This window comes from Cervus elaphus, chromosome 5 (genome assembly GCF_910594005.1).
Source record: "Cervus elaphus chromosome 5, mCerEla1.1, whole genome shotgun sequence".
Classification (NCBI taxonomy): domain Eukaryota; kingdom Metazoa; phylum Chordata; class Mammalia; order Artiodactyla; family Cervidae; genus Cervus; species Cervus elaphus.
Window position 1 is genome coordinate 87,357,303 of NC_057819.1, and position 18,228 is coordinate 87,375,530.

At 49.5% G+C, this 18,228-nt stretch overlaps 1 protein-coding gene and 2 long non-coding RNA genes across 4 annotated transcripts in view; 1 reads left to right on the top strand and 2 right to left on the bottom strand.

The window, feature by feature from the left end:
- LOC122694362 overlaps window positions 1-10,748 on the bottom strand; it is a 30,042-nt gene extending 19,294 nt beyond the window's left edge. The window contains exons 1-2 of the long non-coding RNA XR_006341175.1: window positions 10,738-10,748; window positions 7,140-7,145 (exon numbers count right to left, since the gene is read on the bottom strand). This is a non-coding gene — a long non-coding RNA (uncharacterized LOC122694362). The remainder of the gene's footprint in view (window positions 1-7,139; window positions 7,146-10,737) is intronic.
- HEATR9 (HEAT repeat containing 9) lies at window positions 322-16,136 on the top strand. Of its 2 annotated transcripts, XM_043903008.1 has the most exons (15): window positions 322-409; window positions 1,800-1,849; window positions 4,013-4,194; window positions 4,440-4,566; window positions 4,787-4,843; window positions 5,043-5,099; window positions 5,708-5,765; window positions 6,155-6,285; window positions 11,438-11,620; window positions 11,991-12,083; window positions 12,174-12,293; window positions 14,367-14,440; window positions 14,918-14,969; window positions 15,403-15,489; window positions 15,707-16,136. In XM_043903008.1, exons 1-15 carry the CDS (start codon window positions 322-324, stop codon window positions 16,073-16,075), a joined length of 1,728 nt encoding a protein of 575 aa, XP_043758943.1. In that variant the 3' UTR covers window positions 16,076-16,136. The 2 variants fall into 2 exon arrangements, with proteins under 2 accessions (XP_043758943.1, XP_043758944.1); XM_043903009.1 differs by lacking the exon at window positions 4,440-4,566 and having other exon boundaries at window positions 4,013-4,213.
- Window positions 13,144-16,972, bottom strand: LOC122694361. Its single transcript, XR_006341174.1, has 3 exons — window positions 16,188-16,972; window positions 14,904-15,453; window positions 13,144-14,482 (listed from the first exon to the last, which is right to left on the bottom strand). It is a non-coding gene; the product is annotated as an uncharacterized LOC122694361 (long non-coding RNA).
- Between the last annotated feature and the right edge of the window lie 1,256 nt (window positions 16,973-18,228).

Below are 18,228 nucleotides of genomic sequence, written 5' to 3' on the forward strand. Positions count from 1 at the left end.
CGCCAGACAGGCATAGCTTTCCTCCTTTCAGATGAGGAAAGTGAAGCTCCCAGAGGGAAAACGACTAGCTCAAGCTACTGGCCAGTAGATGCCAGGGCTGGGGCTCCAGAGTAGAACCAGAGTGTTCCATGCGCCTAGGTGATCTGCTCACTCAACACTCGGAGGCTTCTAGCTCTAGAAGCCAAGACACCTCACTAGTCCTCTTGTGCCACAGACGACAGGTCTCCCCGAGCTCTGCCCCAACTCTCACAAGGGAGCAGTCCCTGTAGTCCCCTCGCCCACCCAGGTTCCCTCTGCCCCCCCGCCCCGCAGGAGAAGAGGATGACCTACGAAAAATCGGTAGACATCTCTGACATCAACAGGGCGATGTTCAAGTGCCCATGGCTGGAATATCCAGGAAGGACCAAAGGTGAGGTTAGAATGGACAGGAGTGGAGTCGGGGATAGGGACCTGGAAAGGAAAGCTCCCTGGCCCCCAGTCCCAGGCAGGAGTCCAGGTGATGTCAGCAAGTCTATGGGAAGAGTCAGGGCGGATCCTTGGGTACTTCCAAGGCTCCATACACCCCTCACGGTAAGTTCCCAGGGCCCTCTAAGGCAGGATGTCTCTGTGACGCCCCAGCTTCTGCTTCCTCATCTGCTCTGCACTCTCACAACTCCAAGGTTTCAAGGTGCTCCTCTTGCCCACTGTCCTTCCTCTCATCTGTCTGGCTACCTCTCCTACTTACACTGAAGACTTAGCTTGTGGATAATCTCCTCTGGAAACCCTCCCTGCTCCTCCCCACCAGTTTAGGACCCCTCATCGAGACCACCTATGCCTTTATCCACCCTCACATTTATTTCCCTTCGTGAATCCCCAGTAAACGGTTCTATCTCACCAGTAGACCAGTGATTCCCAAAATATGTTCCCAGGACCAGCAGCATCAGTATCTCGTTAGAAATGCAACTTCTCAGGACTTACCTGGCGATCCAGAGGTTGATTCTGTGCCACCAATACAGAGGGCAGAGGTTCGATCCCTGGTCAGGGAACTAAGATCCCACGTGCGTGTACACCACACACCCCGCCCCACCCAAAAAGTGAATTCTCAGACCACACCCCAGAGTTACTCTGGGGATGAGTCTTCATCTGGGGATAAGGAAATCTACATTTTAATAAGCCCTCCAGGAGCTTCCTTGGTGGTCCAGTAGTTAAGACTCTGCGTCCACTGCAAAGCAGGGCACGGGTTCAATCCCTGGTCAGGGAACTAAGATCCCACATGCCACTCAGCGTGCCCAAAACAAGCAAACGAAAAACAAGATTTCCAGTTTTTTCCAGTGCCACTGAAGTTTGAGAACCACTGAGCATTTTTACCATTAACCGCACATTAGAATCCTTTGGGAAGCTTTCTAAAATGTCTAGGTCTCTTCCTTGGACAATCTGATTCAATTAGTCTGATGCAGGACTGAGGCATGTTAAAAAATTCCCTTAAATAATTCTAATACGCAGCCAGGGATTAGAACCACTCTGTCAGACCAGTGTGTCTCCAATTTCAACATGTGTAGGAATCTTACTCAAATAAAGATCCTGACTTAGGAGGCCTGAGAGATTCTGCATTTCTGAGAAGCTCCCAGACTGCGGTAATCCTGCTATTCCACAGACCAAGCCACCAGAAACATACGAGCCCCTTAAGGACAGGAATTATGGCTTCTTTACCTCCCTGGTGCCTGATAGCGGGTCAGCTAAATGCTAATGCTTGATAAATGAACGCCCGGAAGGACAACTCTTCAGCTCACCCTTGTCCATGTGGGCTCTTTGCACCACAGAACTCAGAAGAGCTGCAGCTCCTGTCTTACTGCCCTTATCCTGTCACCAGGTAAGACCCCTGACTTCTGCCACCCTGGGAGCCTTGTTGGGGGAGGAGGGTCAGCAGACCACCCCTTCCCATTAAGCCTAGTTCACAGAACACTACAGGCTCCCCTGGTGACTCAGACGGTAAAGAATCCACCTGCCAATGCAAGGGACCTGGGTTCGATCCCCAGGTCGGGAAGATCCCCTGGAGAAGGGAATGGCCACCCACACTAGTATTCTTGCCTGGAGAATCCCATGGACAGGGGAGCCTGGCGGGCTACAGTCCATGGGGACACAAAGAGTCGGACACGACTGAATGGCTAACACGAACACACACTTAGAACTCTCCTCTCACCCCTGGGGCTGCCACTAACTCTGAGTGACCTTGGACAAGTGGCTTTCCCTCCCTGAACTGCAGGAGTAGCCTCTGTCACAAGCCAACCCCTACCCCGCTCCCTTTGTCTAGTGGCTGTGAGGTAACATCTGTAAGGTTTTGGCTGTGTAGGCAGTTGCTTAATAATGATTTATTTTTGAATTTCAGATAAACAATGACTTTTTCTCAATATGCCTATGTCCTAAATATTGCCTTCGCTGCCTGGAATCAGAATTCAATGGGATATCCTGGGGTTTTTTTTGTTTGTTCTTAATTGAAGTAGAGAAGTTGATTTATTTGACTGCGCTGGGTCTTAGTTGTGGCATGTGGGATCTAATTCCCTGACAAGGGATTGACCACCACCCCCGCTGCCAGGTCCCCTGCCATGAAAGCTTGGAATCGTAGCCAGTGGACCACCAGGGAAGTCTCGATCCTGTTTTTTATTTGCTTGGTCCTTACAAAATCCGACAACCCTACTTATAGTGAGTCAATGTCCCATTTTCTGAAGTCATGACGATCACCTGCAAACTCATTATGATCATCTCGGTCACCCCACTGGGAACCACTAGCCGAAGCCCTTTTCCAGAGAGTTGTTGTAGGGAAAGAGAGGCTTGAGAAGAGACAAGAATGAATCCTTGTCAAATCTTCAGAGAAATCCCCTGACCCATCCAAAACCCTTGGCCACAACCAGAGCTTCAGTTTCACACATGTCTAAGATAGATTATTTGAAGAAATCCTGTTTTTCCAATGAAACTATTACGTTTCATGAGGACAGGCATAACTGTCTCCCCAGCACCAAGTGCTTGGCACATAGTAAGTGCTCAATAAAAATCTGTTGAATGCCTGAGCGAATGAGTGGGGGCCCAAAATACCCCTCTCTACTCCACGTCTCCCCTGCCCCTGGCCTCTTCGTCTCCTTGCCCAGATGACTTTTTTTTTTTTCAGTTGCACAAGGTCTTCATTGCTGCACACGGGCTTTCTCTAGTCATGGGAAGTGAGAGCTACTCTTCATCGTGGGCTTCTCACTGCTGTGGCTCCTCTTGTTGCGGCTCATGGGCTCCAGAGCGCAGGCTCTGTAGCCGTGGCACACAGGCTTAGTTGCTCCTTGATATGTGGGATCTTCCCGGACTAGAGATCAAGCCTGTGTCCCCTGCATTGGCAGACAGATTCTTATCCACTGGACCACCAGGGAAGTCCCCAGATGACTTTCTCAAAGTCCCTTGAGATTCTCAGCTAACTGAACTGTAGACAGTTGTCCCTTGGTATCCACAGGGGATACCAAACTCCACGGATACTCAAGTCCATTGTATAAAATGGAGTGGTGTTTGCATATAGCCTACACACATCCTCTCTAGATTATTTACAATGTAAATGGTATGTAAAGAGTTACCAGGTACATGGCAAATTCAAGTTTTGCTTTTTGGAACTTCTGAGCATTTTTTTTTCCAAATATTTTGAACCCATGGTTGGTTGAATCCATGGGTGTGGAACCTGTGGCTACGGAGGGCCAACTGTACTCAGATCCAATCACAGACCAAGAACGATTTCCCACTCTATGTCGTTAGTCCTTCACGACCACCTTGGGAGGGGTACAGAACAAGGACGATTAGCCCCATTTTGCAGATGAGAAGACTGAGAACTTGGAAGGGTAAAGTCACTTGCCCGAGTCACACAGTTGGTGAGGAGGTGGCTGTGTCTTCAGCTCGGACGAGAGGCTGAAGGGTGTTTCCCTCGTCTAGTCCCTTCTCACCCTGGCCCTCTTCCTGGCTGAGAAATGTCCCCTGTGGCTGCTCTGCCACTCACACCTGCCTCCAGGCACCAAAGGAAGAGCTCCCCCCAAGTCCGGAGTGCTGGAGGGAGCACCCGAGCAAGCCAAATGCCATACCTTACTGCTACTCCAAGAAGCCCGAGATCTACACGCACTGGTATGCCCTGTATGATCACCGAAAGGAACGGGAGTCCCAGAAGATACTGAGGAAAATGAGAGATCACCCCAGGTGTGTTTCATCCCTTCCTGTTCTCCACGCCCTCCGCATCTTCTAGGAAAGGACGGAAAGAGAAGAAAGGGGTGGATGGGGCTGGGGGGGTGGTGGCTGCAAATCAGCCTACAGACTCCAGAGGAGACCCTGGGGTAGAAGGAAGCTGATCTGAGCTGGGCTGAGGACCAGAGGCAGAGGAGAGTCTGTGAAGTGAGGAGGAAGGGAACGAGGGGACCAGGGCTACCTGTGTGATTTCTCCCGAGGTACCTCAAGGAGGGTACCCTCAGCCAAAAGCTCCATCTCCCCATGAGCAAGCTGACTCGCAGGTCTCCGGTGGAGTCCAAGCCCTTAGACCCTGCTGGGGATCCCCTGAAGTGGCAAAGATTAAAGGTCAGGAGCCATGGCGGGGGCCGGGGCAGAATGGGGAGACTTCCTGAGGATGCCTTTACCTCGGGCTCACACCATCCTTCCGCCCTCAGACCCTGCTGGCAAAATGGAGCGGGGGGTGGGGAGGAGAGTGGATCGGGTGAGCTCCTTCCACTTTGAAAGAAGCGTGGTAGAACTGTCCTTGTCCCTTTCTTCCCCTCCACTGGCTTCCCTGGATGGGCAGGAACTCACAGAAAGCCTGAAATCTCCCAGGGAGGATGAGCAGCTCTACGCAGCACAGGTGAGAAGCAGCAAGGTAGAGGGGTGTGGCTACAGGCCAGGTAGGAGCTGACTGAGCTGGGGAGAGGAGAAAGATGCTGGAGGTGGAGCGCGGGGAGGACTGATGCTCCAAGAACAACCTCCAGCAGTGTCCAGAAGGTGGCAGCTCCTGGCGGTGGTGTCGAGGCTCGCTTCCTTTTCCTCTCCCCCTGTTCCTGCAGGCTCTGGGGTGCCTGGGGGTCAGAGACAAGTTTGTCATGGACGCACTGCGGCAGGTGGTGAGTCTGGGGCTGCACGGAGTCCAGGAGAGGAGGACACAGGGCCCGCGGTCTGTAGAGCCTTGGCACCTGAGCACAGACAAGGCCCACCAGGGTCAAGGACGATGGGGCCGATGCCGGAAGGAGGCAGCCGCTTTGTGCGGCCTGTGCCCAGTTCGTGCCCTTGGCTTCTTTAAAGGGCAGCTTGATCTTAAAGGAAGGGGAAGAGGGGCTCTGAAGATCCCCTTCGTCTGACAGAGAAGTTGACTTTGGGGGTGGGGGTGGGCTGTGTTCTTACCCTTACTCTCATTTAAACCCTTTGGTACTAGAACTAGGTAGCAGTAGCTGCATTTTTCTAATGAGAAAATGGAAGCTCCGAGAGGCCAGGTGACCTGCCCCAGGCCTCATGGCTCAGACCCGGATAGGGATGTGAACAAAAGTCTTACTCCTAAGTTGTGGTCCTTCCATCGCATCACCCTGCCTGCACCCCGTGTTTGAGCATAAACAGGTCCCTCTCTAGGCCGCGGTTTCCTCATCTGTAAAATGAAAAGTTAAGCTGAGATGATCCTGAACGCTCCTGATGTTCCACCACCTTAGGGCATGTTCCCACCCCCTACCTCTTAAATCAGGCCCAAGCCGGTCCAGAGAAAGTGAAGTATGAGGCCTGTCGAGCCCTGGCCATCCTGGGTGAGTAGGTCCTCCCCGGGTGGCAGTAGTGTCAGGTGAGGAAGGAGGCAGCGTAGCCGCTATCCACCTTTAGGGAAGGACAGAAGGGAGTGGACGGCACCCCCCACTGCAACTTAGCCATTGGCAGGTCTGGGAATTATCCGAGGGATTGTTGGGCAGAGAGAGGAAGGTGGGGTGAAAAGGGAGAAGAGGTAGGAGGAAGACGGAGAGCGGGCTCTGGGAACTGCGGTCATGCTTAGCCAGCTGCTCTGGGGTCCTGGGGGGACGGGCGACCGTGGGACCTAGTCCTTGGAACTGAAGTCATGAGGATGCAGCGGAGTCAGGTGGATTCTGGCAGAGAGGAGCAGCCCCGGAGGCTCCATCCTGACCTGAGGCCCCTCCCTGCCCAGGATGCCTGAAAAAGGACGTGATCCAGACTCTCATCAAGAAGTTGAAGGGGCAAAATGAGGGACAGAGGATGGATACTCTGATAGCACTTCGGACGGCTCTGAACTCCTGGGCTACTGTCCCCAGAGATCAGGTGACTGGGGGGGAAGAGTCAGTCCCTGGGGCAAGGTCGGACCTGTCATCAATGGTGCTGGCTGGGGTTAAGTCAGGGAGAGTGTAACCTAGCTTCTAGCTCTGATGGGGGGGACGATGTCCTTGTGGAGTCCCCTGTGGAATAGGTTCCCTGGACAGAATCACTGGTGTAGCCCCTGAACTGGTCATACCACCTCTGAAAAGCCAGCTTTCAGAGTTGTCATTTGTCCATCTCTAAAATGGATATAGTAGTCATAGCATCGTTGAGAAGATTAAATGAGATAATATATGTAAAGCACCTACTTCAATACCTAGATTCTTATATATATATATATATTTATATATTTATTTATTTATTTGGCTGCACCAGGTCTTATTTGCACCCTGCACACTCTTGTTGTGGCATGTGGGATCTAGTTCCCAGTTCAGGGATCGAACCTGGGCCCACTGCACTGGGAGCGTGGAGTCTTAGCCACTGCTCTGCCATGGAAGTCCCAGCACCTGTGCTCTTTCAGTGACCACGCATCATCATTATCATCATCCTTAAAATAACTGTTAAAGGAAAACCTCTGCCCAGAGGGGACAGGGACCAAGAAAGTCTGCTGACACTACTTGAGATTTTTCCCCTTTAGGGTCCCTTACTTTGACCCCATCATTGCTCCACACGAAACAGAATTCATTACATCCACTTACTCAACAAACATATATTAAACAGCTATCATGGGCCAGACACCATCCTAGGCCCTTGGGATACGTCAGCAAACCAAAGCAGGCAGAGATCTCAGCTTTTGTAGAGCTTACATTCCAGTGGGGCGGGGGGAGGGGGGAGGGGAGACACATGAAAGTAAACATCACTCAGTCCTGTCTGACTCTTTGTGACCCGATGGACTACACAGTCCATGGATTCTCCAGGCCAGAATATTGGAGTGGGTAGCCTTTCACTTCCCCAGGGGATCTTCCCAACCCAGGGATTGAACTCAGGTCTCCTGCATTGCCGGCAGATTCTTTACCAGCTGAACCACAAGGGAAGCCTGGGAAGACACATAATAACCAATAAATTTCATTATACAGTATGTTAGATACAGCAAGTGCAATGGAAGAGTTATGTAGAGTAATGAGAGTGATCAGGAATGCTGAGTGCAGATGGAATGAGTTGCAATTTTAAACAAGGAGGACAGGGGAGGCCTCATGTGGAAGTCGTCGTTTGAGCTCAACCACGAAGGTGAGAGGTGAGCCTTGCAGATATCTGAGAGAAGGCACTCCCAGTAAAGGAAGAATCGAGGCAAAGTCCCGAAGGCAGGGGCAGGCTTGGTACGGGCAAGGAACAGCAAGGAGGCCATGTGACAGAAGTGGAGTGGGACCTGAGAAAGCAGGAAGAAATGAAGTTGGATCAAAGACGTTAACAGGAGACTACAGCATATGTGGCCTTCTGGATGACTTTAAGTACTTGAGCTTTTCTTCTGAGTGGAATAGGTTTCTGAACAAAGCAATGATGTGATCTAACTTATGTTTCGAAAGGTCACTCTGGCGGACTTTCCTGGTGGTCCAGTGGTTAGGGCTCTGTGCTCCCAAGTGCAGGGGGCCTGGGTTCAGTCCCTGGTTGATCCCTGGTCGGGGAACTAAGATCCCTCATGTGGCACAGTGGCCAAAAGAAAAGGTTCACTCTGACTGCTATGTTGAAGAAAGATGGGCAGGGGATGAAAGACAAAAGTGGGAGCAGAGAGACCAGTTAGGAGTTGTTAAAGCAATCCTGGTGAGACACGATGGTGGCTTGGGCCATAGTGGTTGCAGTGGGGCTGGTAAGCAGCTATTAAGTTCTGAATATGTACATAAGTATTAATATTTGTTGGTATGTTTTGGCAGTGTCAGGTCTTAGTTGTGGTATGCAGGATCTTGTAGTTGCAGCATATGGGATCTACTTCCCTGAACAGGGATCAAACCCAGGCCCCCTTCATTGGGAGTGTGGAGTCTCAGCCACTGGACCACAAGGGAAATCCCCTGCATGTATTTTTAAAGTAAAACTCTGACAGGTTAAATGTGAGCTGTAAGAGAAAGTGAGGCAACAATGAGGAAGCCGAGGCTTTTGGCCTTGAAATTGAAAGGATGGAGTTGTCATCAACTAAGATGGAGAATGAGTTTCCCTGATAGCTCAGTTGGTAAAGAATCCGCCTGCAATGCAGGAGACCCCGGTTCGATCCCTGGGTCAGGAAGATCCCCTGGAGACAGGATAGGCTATCCACCCCAATATTCTTGGGCTTCCCTTGTGGCTCAGCTGGTAAAGAATCTGCTGGCAGTGCCAGAGACCTGGGTTCAATCAAACCTGGGTTCTATCCCTGAGTTGGGAAGATCCCCTGGAGAAGGGAAAGGCTACCCACTCCAGTATACAGTCCATGGGGACATGACTTCACTTCAAGATGGAGAAAGCTACATATGGAACAGGCTTGGAGGTAATATCAGAAGTCCAATTTTGGACAAGTTATGTTTGTGATGTCTTCTGGACATCCAAAGGAAACAACAAATAAGCAGCTGGATATACAATCTGGAGTTCAGAAACCTGAACTAATGGAAGAAATTTATGAGTTGTCAGCATATAGGTGGCATATCATGTCATTCAATGAGATGAGAACTAAGAACCAAGAATCAAGACTTGGGGCCGCCCAGTGTTAAGAGGTCAGAGATAGAGGAAGAACCAGTGAATACTAAGAAGTAGTCCACAAGTAGGAAGACAACCAATAGTATGGTATTCTGAAAATCAAGTGAAGAACATTTATCAAGGAAAGGAGACAAATCAACCATATCAAATAGTATAAGGACTGAGAATCCACACAATGGATTTAACCGTGTGGGGATCATTGATTATCCTAATAAGAACTCTTCTGATGGGGCAGTGAAAGTCTGAATGGGGTAGGGTTAAGAGAAAATGGGAGGAAAGAAGTGCAAGATGGCAAGAATGGGCAACTGTCCAAGTTTTCCTGGACAGAGCTGTAGTCAGCAGCAGGCGTAAATTCTAGAAAAAGAAAAAATAGCAGCATGTTTCAATGCTGAGGAGTAATGATCCAGTCGTTAGGAAAATGATCATTTTGAAGAGGGTGGGAAGAGTTGTGCAGCAATGTTCTTGAGAAGATGAGAAGGGATGAGAGTAAACACATGAGAGACTGACTTTATTTTTTTCAATATTTTTATCTATTTGGCTGCACCAAGTCTTAGTTGTGGCATGTGGGATCTTTAGTTGCATGTAGACTCTTGGTTGCAGCATGTGGGATCTAGTTTCCTGACCAGAGATGGAACCCAGGCCCCTACATGGGAGTGTGCAATCCTAGCCACCAGACCACCCGGAAAGTCCCCAAGGTTGACTTTTCCAGACAGATGGTCGTGGTCCACAGTAATGCGGAAAGGAAGAAATATGGGTTCAGGTACTGGAAGTTGTACACAAGTGGTAGTAAGTGTCTCTGGAACTTCTCTTCTAGTTGCTTTTATTTTGCTCAGTAAAGTAGGGAGCAAGGTCATCAACTTAAGAGGATGGAGGAAGAAGTGCTAGAGGGTCCAGAGGAAGGAATATGAATTAGGAAGGTGGGAAAGAGAACTGCCCAGGGAAAAGCAGTCTGACCATTAGGCATCATTAAGGGTCTACATAACGTGTGTGTTCATATACTTCAAGCAAGATTAGCCATCATAACTTTGTTTTCCTCTGGGAAGTGCAGGCATAGACTCGGTGGGGAGCTGAGTACAATAAAGAGGGGGTAAAGGAGTTCAGGGACCATGGAATTGAAGCTGGGTAAAAAGGCAAGAAAGTGAGGAGGAGGGCAAAGTTGCTCAATGAATTGTTAAGTCTTTGTGCAGTCCAACAACTTTTTTAATAGAGTGATTTATTAGCATTAAATATTCAAAAAACATTCACTTTCATTTTTATTTATAAGGATTTGAAAGTAAAGAATATAAAAATTACAGATAAATTATTTCATTAAGAAAAGTTTAAAAAATAAAAAAGCAATGGAGATAACACGAAATGCCTAAGTGATAGATCTGAAACCATGTACTTTTATAGACCCTCACAATCCCCCGCATGTACATCTATACTTACATAAAAGAACTCATCTTTTATGTAATAGCCAACTAGATAGTAAAAACTCCAATTCCTGTTTAGAAGAATTCAATTAACAATAAGAATAAAAAAAAAGTAAGAATAAATAAAAGCACTCTGACCACACTATACAAATGTAAGGAACTTTTATCGACAATTTACGATAGAAAAAAATACATGAATAACTACCCCACATATATATTCACATACAGGTAATGAAATAAGTTCAAAGTAAAGCTATTTAATGTACCCCTTTTAAAAAAAATTCATTGGCATACAGTTGCTTTACAATGTTAAGTTTCCACTATACAGCAAAGTGAATCAGTCATTTGTACATATTGCTCTTGTTTAGTCAACAAACTTGGACAAAACATGTCCAACTCTTTGGCAGCTCCATGGACTACAGCCCATCAGGCTCCCCCGTCCACTGGATCTTCCAGAGAGGAATACTGGAGTGGGTTGCCATTTCTCTTTCCAGGGTATCTTCCCAACCGAGGGATCGAACCCATGTCTCCCGCATTGGCAGGCGGGTTCTTTGCCACTGGGCCCCAGGGAAGCCCCATACATACTTTTTTGGATTTCCTGCCCATTTAGGTCATCACACAGCACTGAGTAGATTTCCCAGTGCTCTACAGTAGGTATAACAATAACTGCTGACATCAGAGGAGAACCAGAAGGACAGGAGGAGAGGGAGTCATACAGAAGGTGCAGTAACAGGTCACGATAAAGTCTCTCTGCAGGAACTAATGACTGACATAGTGCCGAGGACAAGGTTATAGGAGGAGAGGCGTCAATGACCTGTATATTTTTTTCAAATGCCAAAAGCTGAGACAGCAGAGGTATTAAAGAGAGTAATGCTGACCCACCCACAAGAAAAAAGTCATAGAGAAGTGAAAGGATGTGAGCTGGGAGCAAGTAGATGGCAGCAAGAAGAAGGGAAGTGGGTAAACTAAGCTCTTGACAGGAGATTCCTTCTAGAGAAGAGGGAGAATGGTCTGGAAGCAGTCATGAATTGCCCTCCTAACAAAGCCTGACCAGAAACCTAGTCCAACCGCCCTGTCTCCCTCTCAAGAGGACTCAGGTGGAGGATGAAGAGAAGCTGGAGCTGGCGCTACTGATGCTGATAAAGAAGTCAGGGTACAAGGCGGCGGCGGAGGCGGCCCTGTGCTTGGGGTTCCTGAGGCCCTACAGCAACGTGGCCCGGGAGCACTTGCTGCAGTGCCTGTGCCAAGGGCCGAAGACCCAGCAGATGAAGGTGTGAGGGGCGGGCGGCCAGGCTCCCTGGGGAGCCCCGGGGAAACAGTGCTGACTCTGGTGGGCCCTGGACCCTGTCATCCTCATCCCAGAGAAAAGGAGCTTCAGCAGGGAGCACAGCAGGGTCCTCTGTGTGTCTGTGAATGTGTATGTGGGCCACACGGGCATAAATGTACACAGATCTGTGTATATTCCATTCATCCACGTATGTGCACATGTGCACACACATGAACTTGTGCTCTCACTCATGAGGCCAAGAGGGAGGAGAAAGGACTCTGCCTGTTTCCTGCAAGTTCTAGCCCTCAAGCGCGCGTGGCCACCCAAATGCCTCTTGGTCTGGTATACCCCACGTGCCCTGCCCACCCCCACAGGCACTCACTGTGCTGGTCAAGATAATGGGTGTGCACTCAGCCACAGTTGTCAGGAGCATCCTGGACCAGCTGTCCTGTTCCAGCGTCCTGGAGGTAAGCTAACTGCCAAGTACCCTTCCTGCTCCAGCACAAGGATGTGCTGGGAGATGAGGAAGGGGGTCTGTCCTTTGTGTCTGCCCTCAGCACCGTTTTGAAGCCACCCAGATGCTCAAGGCCATTGGGCTGGAACAGATCCAGGCACATGGTCTAGAAGAACTCACATTTGACCTACTCAGGAAGAAGACATACAATGAACCTTTCTTCGTAAGTGAGATCAATGCTCCCAAGCCCAGGCAGCCCAAACCTGTCTCTTCACCTTTCTCTAAAGGACCCCCACCCTGCCTTGGCTCCCACCACACTGCCCCCCAAAGATCAGTTCAGTTCAGTCTCTCAGTTCTGTCCAACTCTTTGCAACCCAATGAACTGCAGCAAGCCAGACTTCCCTGTCCATCACCAACTCCTGGAGATTGCTCAAACTCATGTCCATCGAGTCAGTGATGCCATCTACCACCTCATCCTCTATCGTCCCCTTCTCTTCCTGCCTGCAATCTTTCCCAACATTAGGGTATTTTCCAATGAGTCACTTCTTCATATCAGGTAGCCAAAGTATTGGAGCTTCAGCTTCAGCATCAGCATCAGTCCTTCCAATGAATATTCAGGACTGACTTCATTTAGGATTGACTGGTTTGATCTCCTTGCAGTCCAAGGGATTCTCAAGAGTCTTCTCCAACACCACAGTCAAAAGCATCAATTCTTCGGCACTCAGCTTTCCTTATTGTCCAACTCTCACATCCATACACGACTACTGGAAAAACCATAGCTTTGACTATGCGAACCTTTGTCAGTAAACTAATGTTTCTGCTTTTTAACATGCTGTCTAGGTTGGTCATAGCTTTCTTCCAAGGAGCAAGTGTCTTTTGATTTCATGACTGCAGTCACCATCTGCAGCGATTTTGGTGCCCAAGAAAATAGTCTGTCACTGTTTCCATTGTTCCCCATCTATTTGCCATGAAGTGATGGGACTGGATGCCATGATCTTAGTTTTTTGAATGTTGAGTTTTAAGCCAGCTTTTTCACTCTTCTCTTTCACTTTCATCAAGAGGCTCTTCAGTTCCTCTTTGCTTTCTGTCATGGGTGTCATCTGCATATCTGAGGTTATTGATATATCTCTGGCTCCAGATCACACCATCATGGTTATCTGGATCATTAAGATCCTTCTCGTATAGTTCTTCTGTGTATGCATGCCCCCAGGAATGCATCACATTCACCAGAACACAGCTCCTGTCTCCAAGCCATCTGGCCTTTGTGCGGGCAGTTTGCTCAGCTGAGAATGCCCTGCCATTCCTCCCTCCTCTGAAAGGTGGGAAACTGCCTCTGCTTTCAGTTCCACTAGTGAGTAGCTCCTCTCTCCTACTGCCTATTAGAATACGACCGCCCCTTCCAGACCAGCCCAGACAACACCTCCTACGGGAAGCCTTCCCATCACCACCAACAGAATCACCCTGCCTCCCTGGCTTTTACCTTCCTTAGAGCTTGCTACAAAGCCAGCCACAGAATTGCTAAAGACATTTTTCTAAGCTGTGAATCAGATTGCGGCTCACCACTGCAAAGAACTTCTCAGTTACTCCCCAAGCTCTCAGGAGGGCTTACATAGCCCTTCACCACCCAAGGCCCGCCTGACTCTCCAGCCTCACCACACTCGTGCCCAGCCACACACCAGCAGTGCTTAGGAGCACCCTGTCCTGACTTATACCTGTGATCCCAGTGTAATTACTCAGAGTGTCCCACTCTGAAGACTCTGTACGGTCACCTAGCTAAACTGAACTATTTTCTGTTCCCTAATCTCTCTGTGCTCTCTCCTGCCTCCAGGCTTTTGTACCTGCTCTCCCTCTGCCCAGGGAAGTTGGCCCCCAGCCTCTCAGCCTAGTTAACTCCTACCCATGCTTCAGGTTTCAGCTGCAGCATCACTTCCTCCAGGAAGTCTTCCTGGTACCCAGACTGAGCTAGGAGACCCTCCTATTGTCCTTACATTTAGTTCAGGAGTCTGACTGCCTGTTCACTTGTCTGCTTCCCCCACCAGACCATGAACTCCCTGAGGCAAGGACCATACACACAGCACAAAGTAAAGACTCAATGAAGGTTGACGGTCCAGTGGTTAAGACTTCACCTTCCAGGGCAGGAGTTGTGGGTTCAATCCCTGGCCAGGGAGCTAGGATCCCACATGAAATAGAAACAATACTGTAACAAATTCAAAAGGTCCACATCAAAAAAAAAAAAATTGGGGAAGCACTTAAGAGCACATCCCTGAGTCCTTGTCCCACCTTAACCTCTCTTCAGGCCATAAGGCAGGCTGTTGCTGAAACTGTGGAAGAGCTCAAGATGAAGTCCACGATGTTGAACTTGGTGGAGGCGTGAGTGGCTCGGGCTGGGAACTGCCAGGGCCAAATCCTAGGCTGTGGGAAGGGGACAGAGGGTCAGTGAGAGCTAAGAACCTACTGCCTGTTCTCAGCTGCATTGCCCAGGCCACTGGCCAAATCACTCTTTGACCTCCGGGCTTTTCTTCATCTGTAAAAAAGGGGCTGGTAATACCTACCACTCAGTGTTGCTATTTAAAGCTCAAGTTAAGATGAGGACTTGGAAGGGACTGGTAAAAGGTAAAGTTCTGGACAAATGTCAGCCCTGATCATCACGTAGTGCCCCTTGAAAAATTGTTGTACCGACCTTTCCCCTCCCAGTCCCTTTCCTGACCCAAGAAACAAGAAGGGGACATAATGAAATTAACATCACTCATCAGTCTATGCCTGACTCACTCTGGACTGTAAAAAGCAGCCAGTCTCCCTCCTCGTCCCCTTAACTGGACCACAAAACACTCACTCCCTTCTCTTCAGGCAGCTGATGAGCTCAAATGCCATGGAACGCCAGGAAGCAGTCATCTCTCTGGTAAGGCCAGCTCCACGACTCTGACCAGATGTGTTGATGGCTGGCGGAGTGGGCAGTCCAGGAGAGCTACTGAGGGGAAAAAAGGGCTGCAAAGTGTGCGGAGGTGGTTTGCCAGCTTTATTTTAGACTTCCCGCCCTACCAGGAGTTCAGGGAAAGTTTTTCTGCAGGACTGGAGCTGGGTAGGAGAAGGGACAGGTGAAGGGTGTGAGGGGCATTGCTCAGAAGTGACAGAAACTATCTTGACTCTTCTGGTGAAAAAAATTGTACCGGAACCCAGTACAGAGGCAGGCCCTCAAAGGTAAGGAAGCAGTTGGGAAGCCACATCTCCTGTCCAGGCACAGGGTCATCACGAGGGCGCTAGAATGGAAGACAGCGTAGATGGGGCATCTTCCTGGGCCATCTACTGAGGTGCCCTCATCCTGCCTCTGCCAGAGCGTCCTGGGGATCCGCAGCCCACAGGTGTTCCACTTGGTCCTGGACATGCTGGATGTGGAGAAGAACACGTCTGTGAAGAAGAGTGTAAGGCATCCCAGCCCTCCTCTTCCTCCAGCCTCTCCCACTCTCCTCACACCACATGCCCTCTGCCGGCGGGGAGGGGAATAAGCCCTTAGACGTTGTCCGTTGACCTCATTCCCTGGGACCCAGAGTGACCTGTGACCAGAACTACCACCCCCCCGCCCCCAAACCCAGGGCTGGCCTGAAGGGAGCCAGCCACAGGGCCTTTATTTCAATGCAGCTACAAGAAACATTAATTCTTTTGGCCTCCATTGATCCCTGGATCCATAACAAGCTAAAGAACAAGGTTCTGTTTATATGTGAGATGCCAAAGACCAGCATGAAGGTGGAGTTCACAAGGTTCCGGAAAGAGCCTGAGAACCCTGAAGAGTCAAATATCCAAGACTTTCAACTTACAGAGCTGAACCCCTTGTTTCTTACAAAGTCCAGTGCCACGTTAGACCAACAGAAAAAGCTAAACCCCCCAAAAGGGTCTGATACCCCTGGCTTCCTACCCTCTCTCTATATATCCCCCAAACACAAGTCACTGGGGTCCTGGACACAAGGGATCAGAAAACAGCTCCAGATCTTTGCTGAGACCCCCAACTAGGTCAGTTGTTTAGGTCAAGTCCCTGCCCTTTCCTTAAGGGTGCTTCTCAGGCTCGCCTGAGAAAATGATCAGTACTTATCTTCCATGAATAAATAAGCATCACTCTACCTACCATGATGGTTCCCTTCATCGTGAGCTGCACTGGAACACAGATCTCCTCACTCCTGGCTGGGCCTTCCTTGTTCTCAGCCACATGTCCTTTCCATGAGGCAAACCTGCTCTGGATGGCCAGCCTGCCTTCCTACATCAAGTCCTTTTTCTGCACCCAGAATGGGATGACAAAGCCAGAGCTGAGCCTCTGTCCAGAGGGGGCTGCTGAGGGGAGAAATGGGAGAAAATCCTGGAGAGCTTGGCTCTTGGACCATTTCCTCTTACTAACTTGTCCCTCCCCACCCCCATTTCCCTATTGGTGGTCAAGAGATAAGTTAGGCTTAATCAAGACCAACCACCCTCTCCGCTGTCTCTTGACCCACACCTACTTTCCAACTCCCTTAGGGTCATTCCCTCTGAGAGGCTCTATTTACTCTCTAAGAAGTGCCTTAGTGCCTCCCTCATTTTACAAAATGCTTCAGTTTTCCTTGGCCAATAGGACTGGTCACACCAATCCCAACAAGCCTCCATTAAAAGGAAAAGCCCAGACTCTGGAGTCAGACAAATCTGAAGCCAAGTCCCAGGTTCCATCACTCACTTGATCTTCGACTGTGGAGAAGTTACTGAACCGTCCTCACCTACAAAATGAAGGGAATCATGCATACCACCTCTGAGGGCTCTTAGGATTATGTGCACGTGTGCTAAGTCGCTTCAGTTGTGTCCCACTCTTTGCAACACTATGGACCGTAGCCTGCCAGGCTCCTCTGACCATGGGGTTCTCCAGGCAAGAATATTGGAGTGGGATGCCACGCCCTCCTCCAGGCGATCTTCCCGACCCAGGGATTGAACCCGCATCTTTCACATCTCCTGCATTGGCAGACAGGTTCTTTACCACTAGCACCACCTGGCTAGTGCCACCTGGGAAGCCAGAATAACACAAAACTTACTGGTGCCTGGTATTCCATAGAAGGCACTCAAGGGGAGATTTCTTTTCTCTATTCTTCTCTTCAGTGTTGCCATGTGAGCCTGTGACCACCAGAGATTTAAAAAGCTCTGCTACCTTCATTTACCCCTCCCATCTTATTGAGCAGTCTAATGAGAGGTCAAGTTCTTCCCACTGAGCAGGAAAGGCCAAAGTGAAACAAATGTTCCCTTCTACTGCCCCACATTCCAGGTTCTAGAGTAGTCCGGTTATTCTGAATCCAACATGGTGTATGTCACTGAGATTTATCTGCCCACCTGCTCTACCACTTATAAATTCATGCTTTGGTTCACAGAATTTTAAGTAAAAACCAAAGGAATAGTATCACTATTCTGGTGTATAAGCACCACTGCCTCTAAGCGCATGGTACAAATGCCAAAGATGGAAAAATGATCTTTTTTTCTTTTCTCCACTCTGCAGTTTTGCACCAGTGAGCATCCTAACCTAAATTTCCCAGGGCCGTAACAGTGGGTTCAAGTGAAAAGTGAAGTGGGCTTCCCTGGTGGCTCAGATGGCAAAGAATCTGCCTGCAGTGGAAGAGCCTGGCGTTTGATCCCTGGGTCAGGAAGATCCCCTGAAGAAAGGAATGGCTACCCACTCCAGTATTCTTGCCTGGAGAATCCCATGCACAGAGGAGCCTGGTGGGCTACAGTCCATGGGGTCACAAAGAGTTGGCTACAACTGAGCAACTAACATTTTTACACTTTAACAGCCTGTGGGTACAAAATGAGTCCTTAACTGTATACTTCAGGCTCTCCACTCCTGCAAAGTTCTGCCCACAGATCTCCAGCCCTTCCTCTTCCACACTTCTGGATCTCTCCGGGGGCGGGGCGGGGGGGGGGGGGAGGTCTCATTATTCAGCCAAATACCACAGTCTCTGCTCAGCAGGCCCTCCATCCTAATTCCACCACCCCTCACCAGATTTAAGACAGCCCTGAGCACAAAGGTCTGCATACAGCGTCTACCGTCTGGTAGACCATCCACATTCCAGTCTTCCCAGTACTAGAGCTACCTAGACCCAATGTTCTTAGAAACATGCTCAGTCCAAGCTGGGGCAACTTCTCTGAGGCCTGAACTGCCC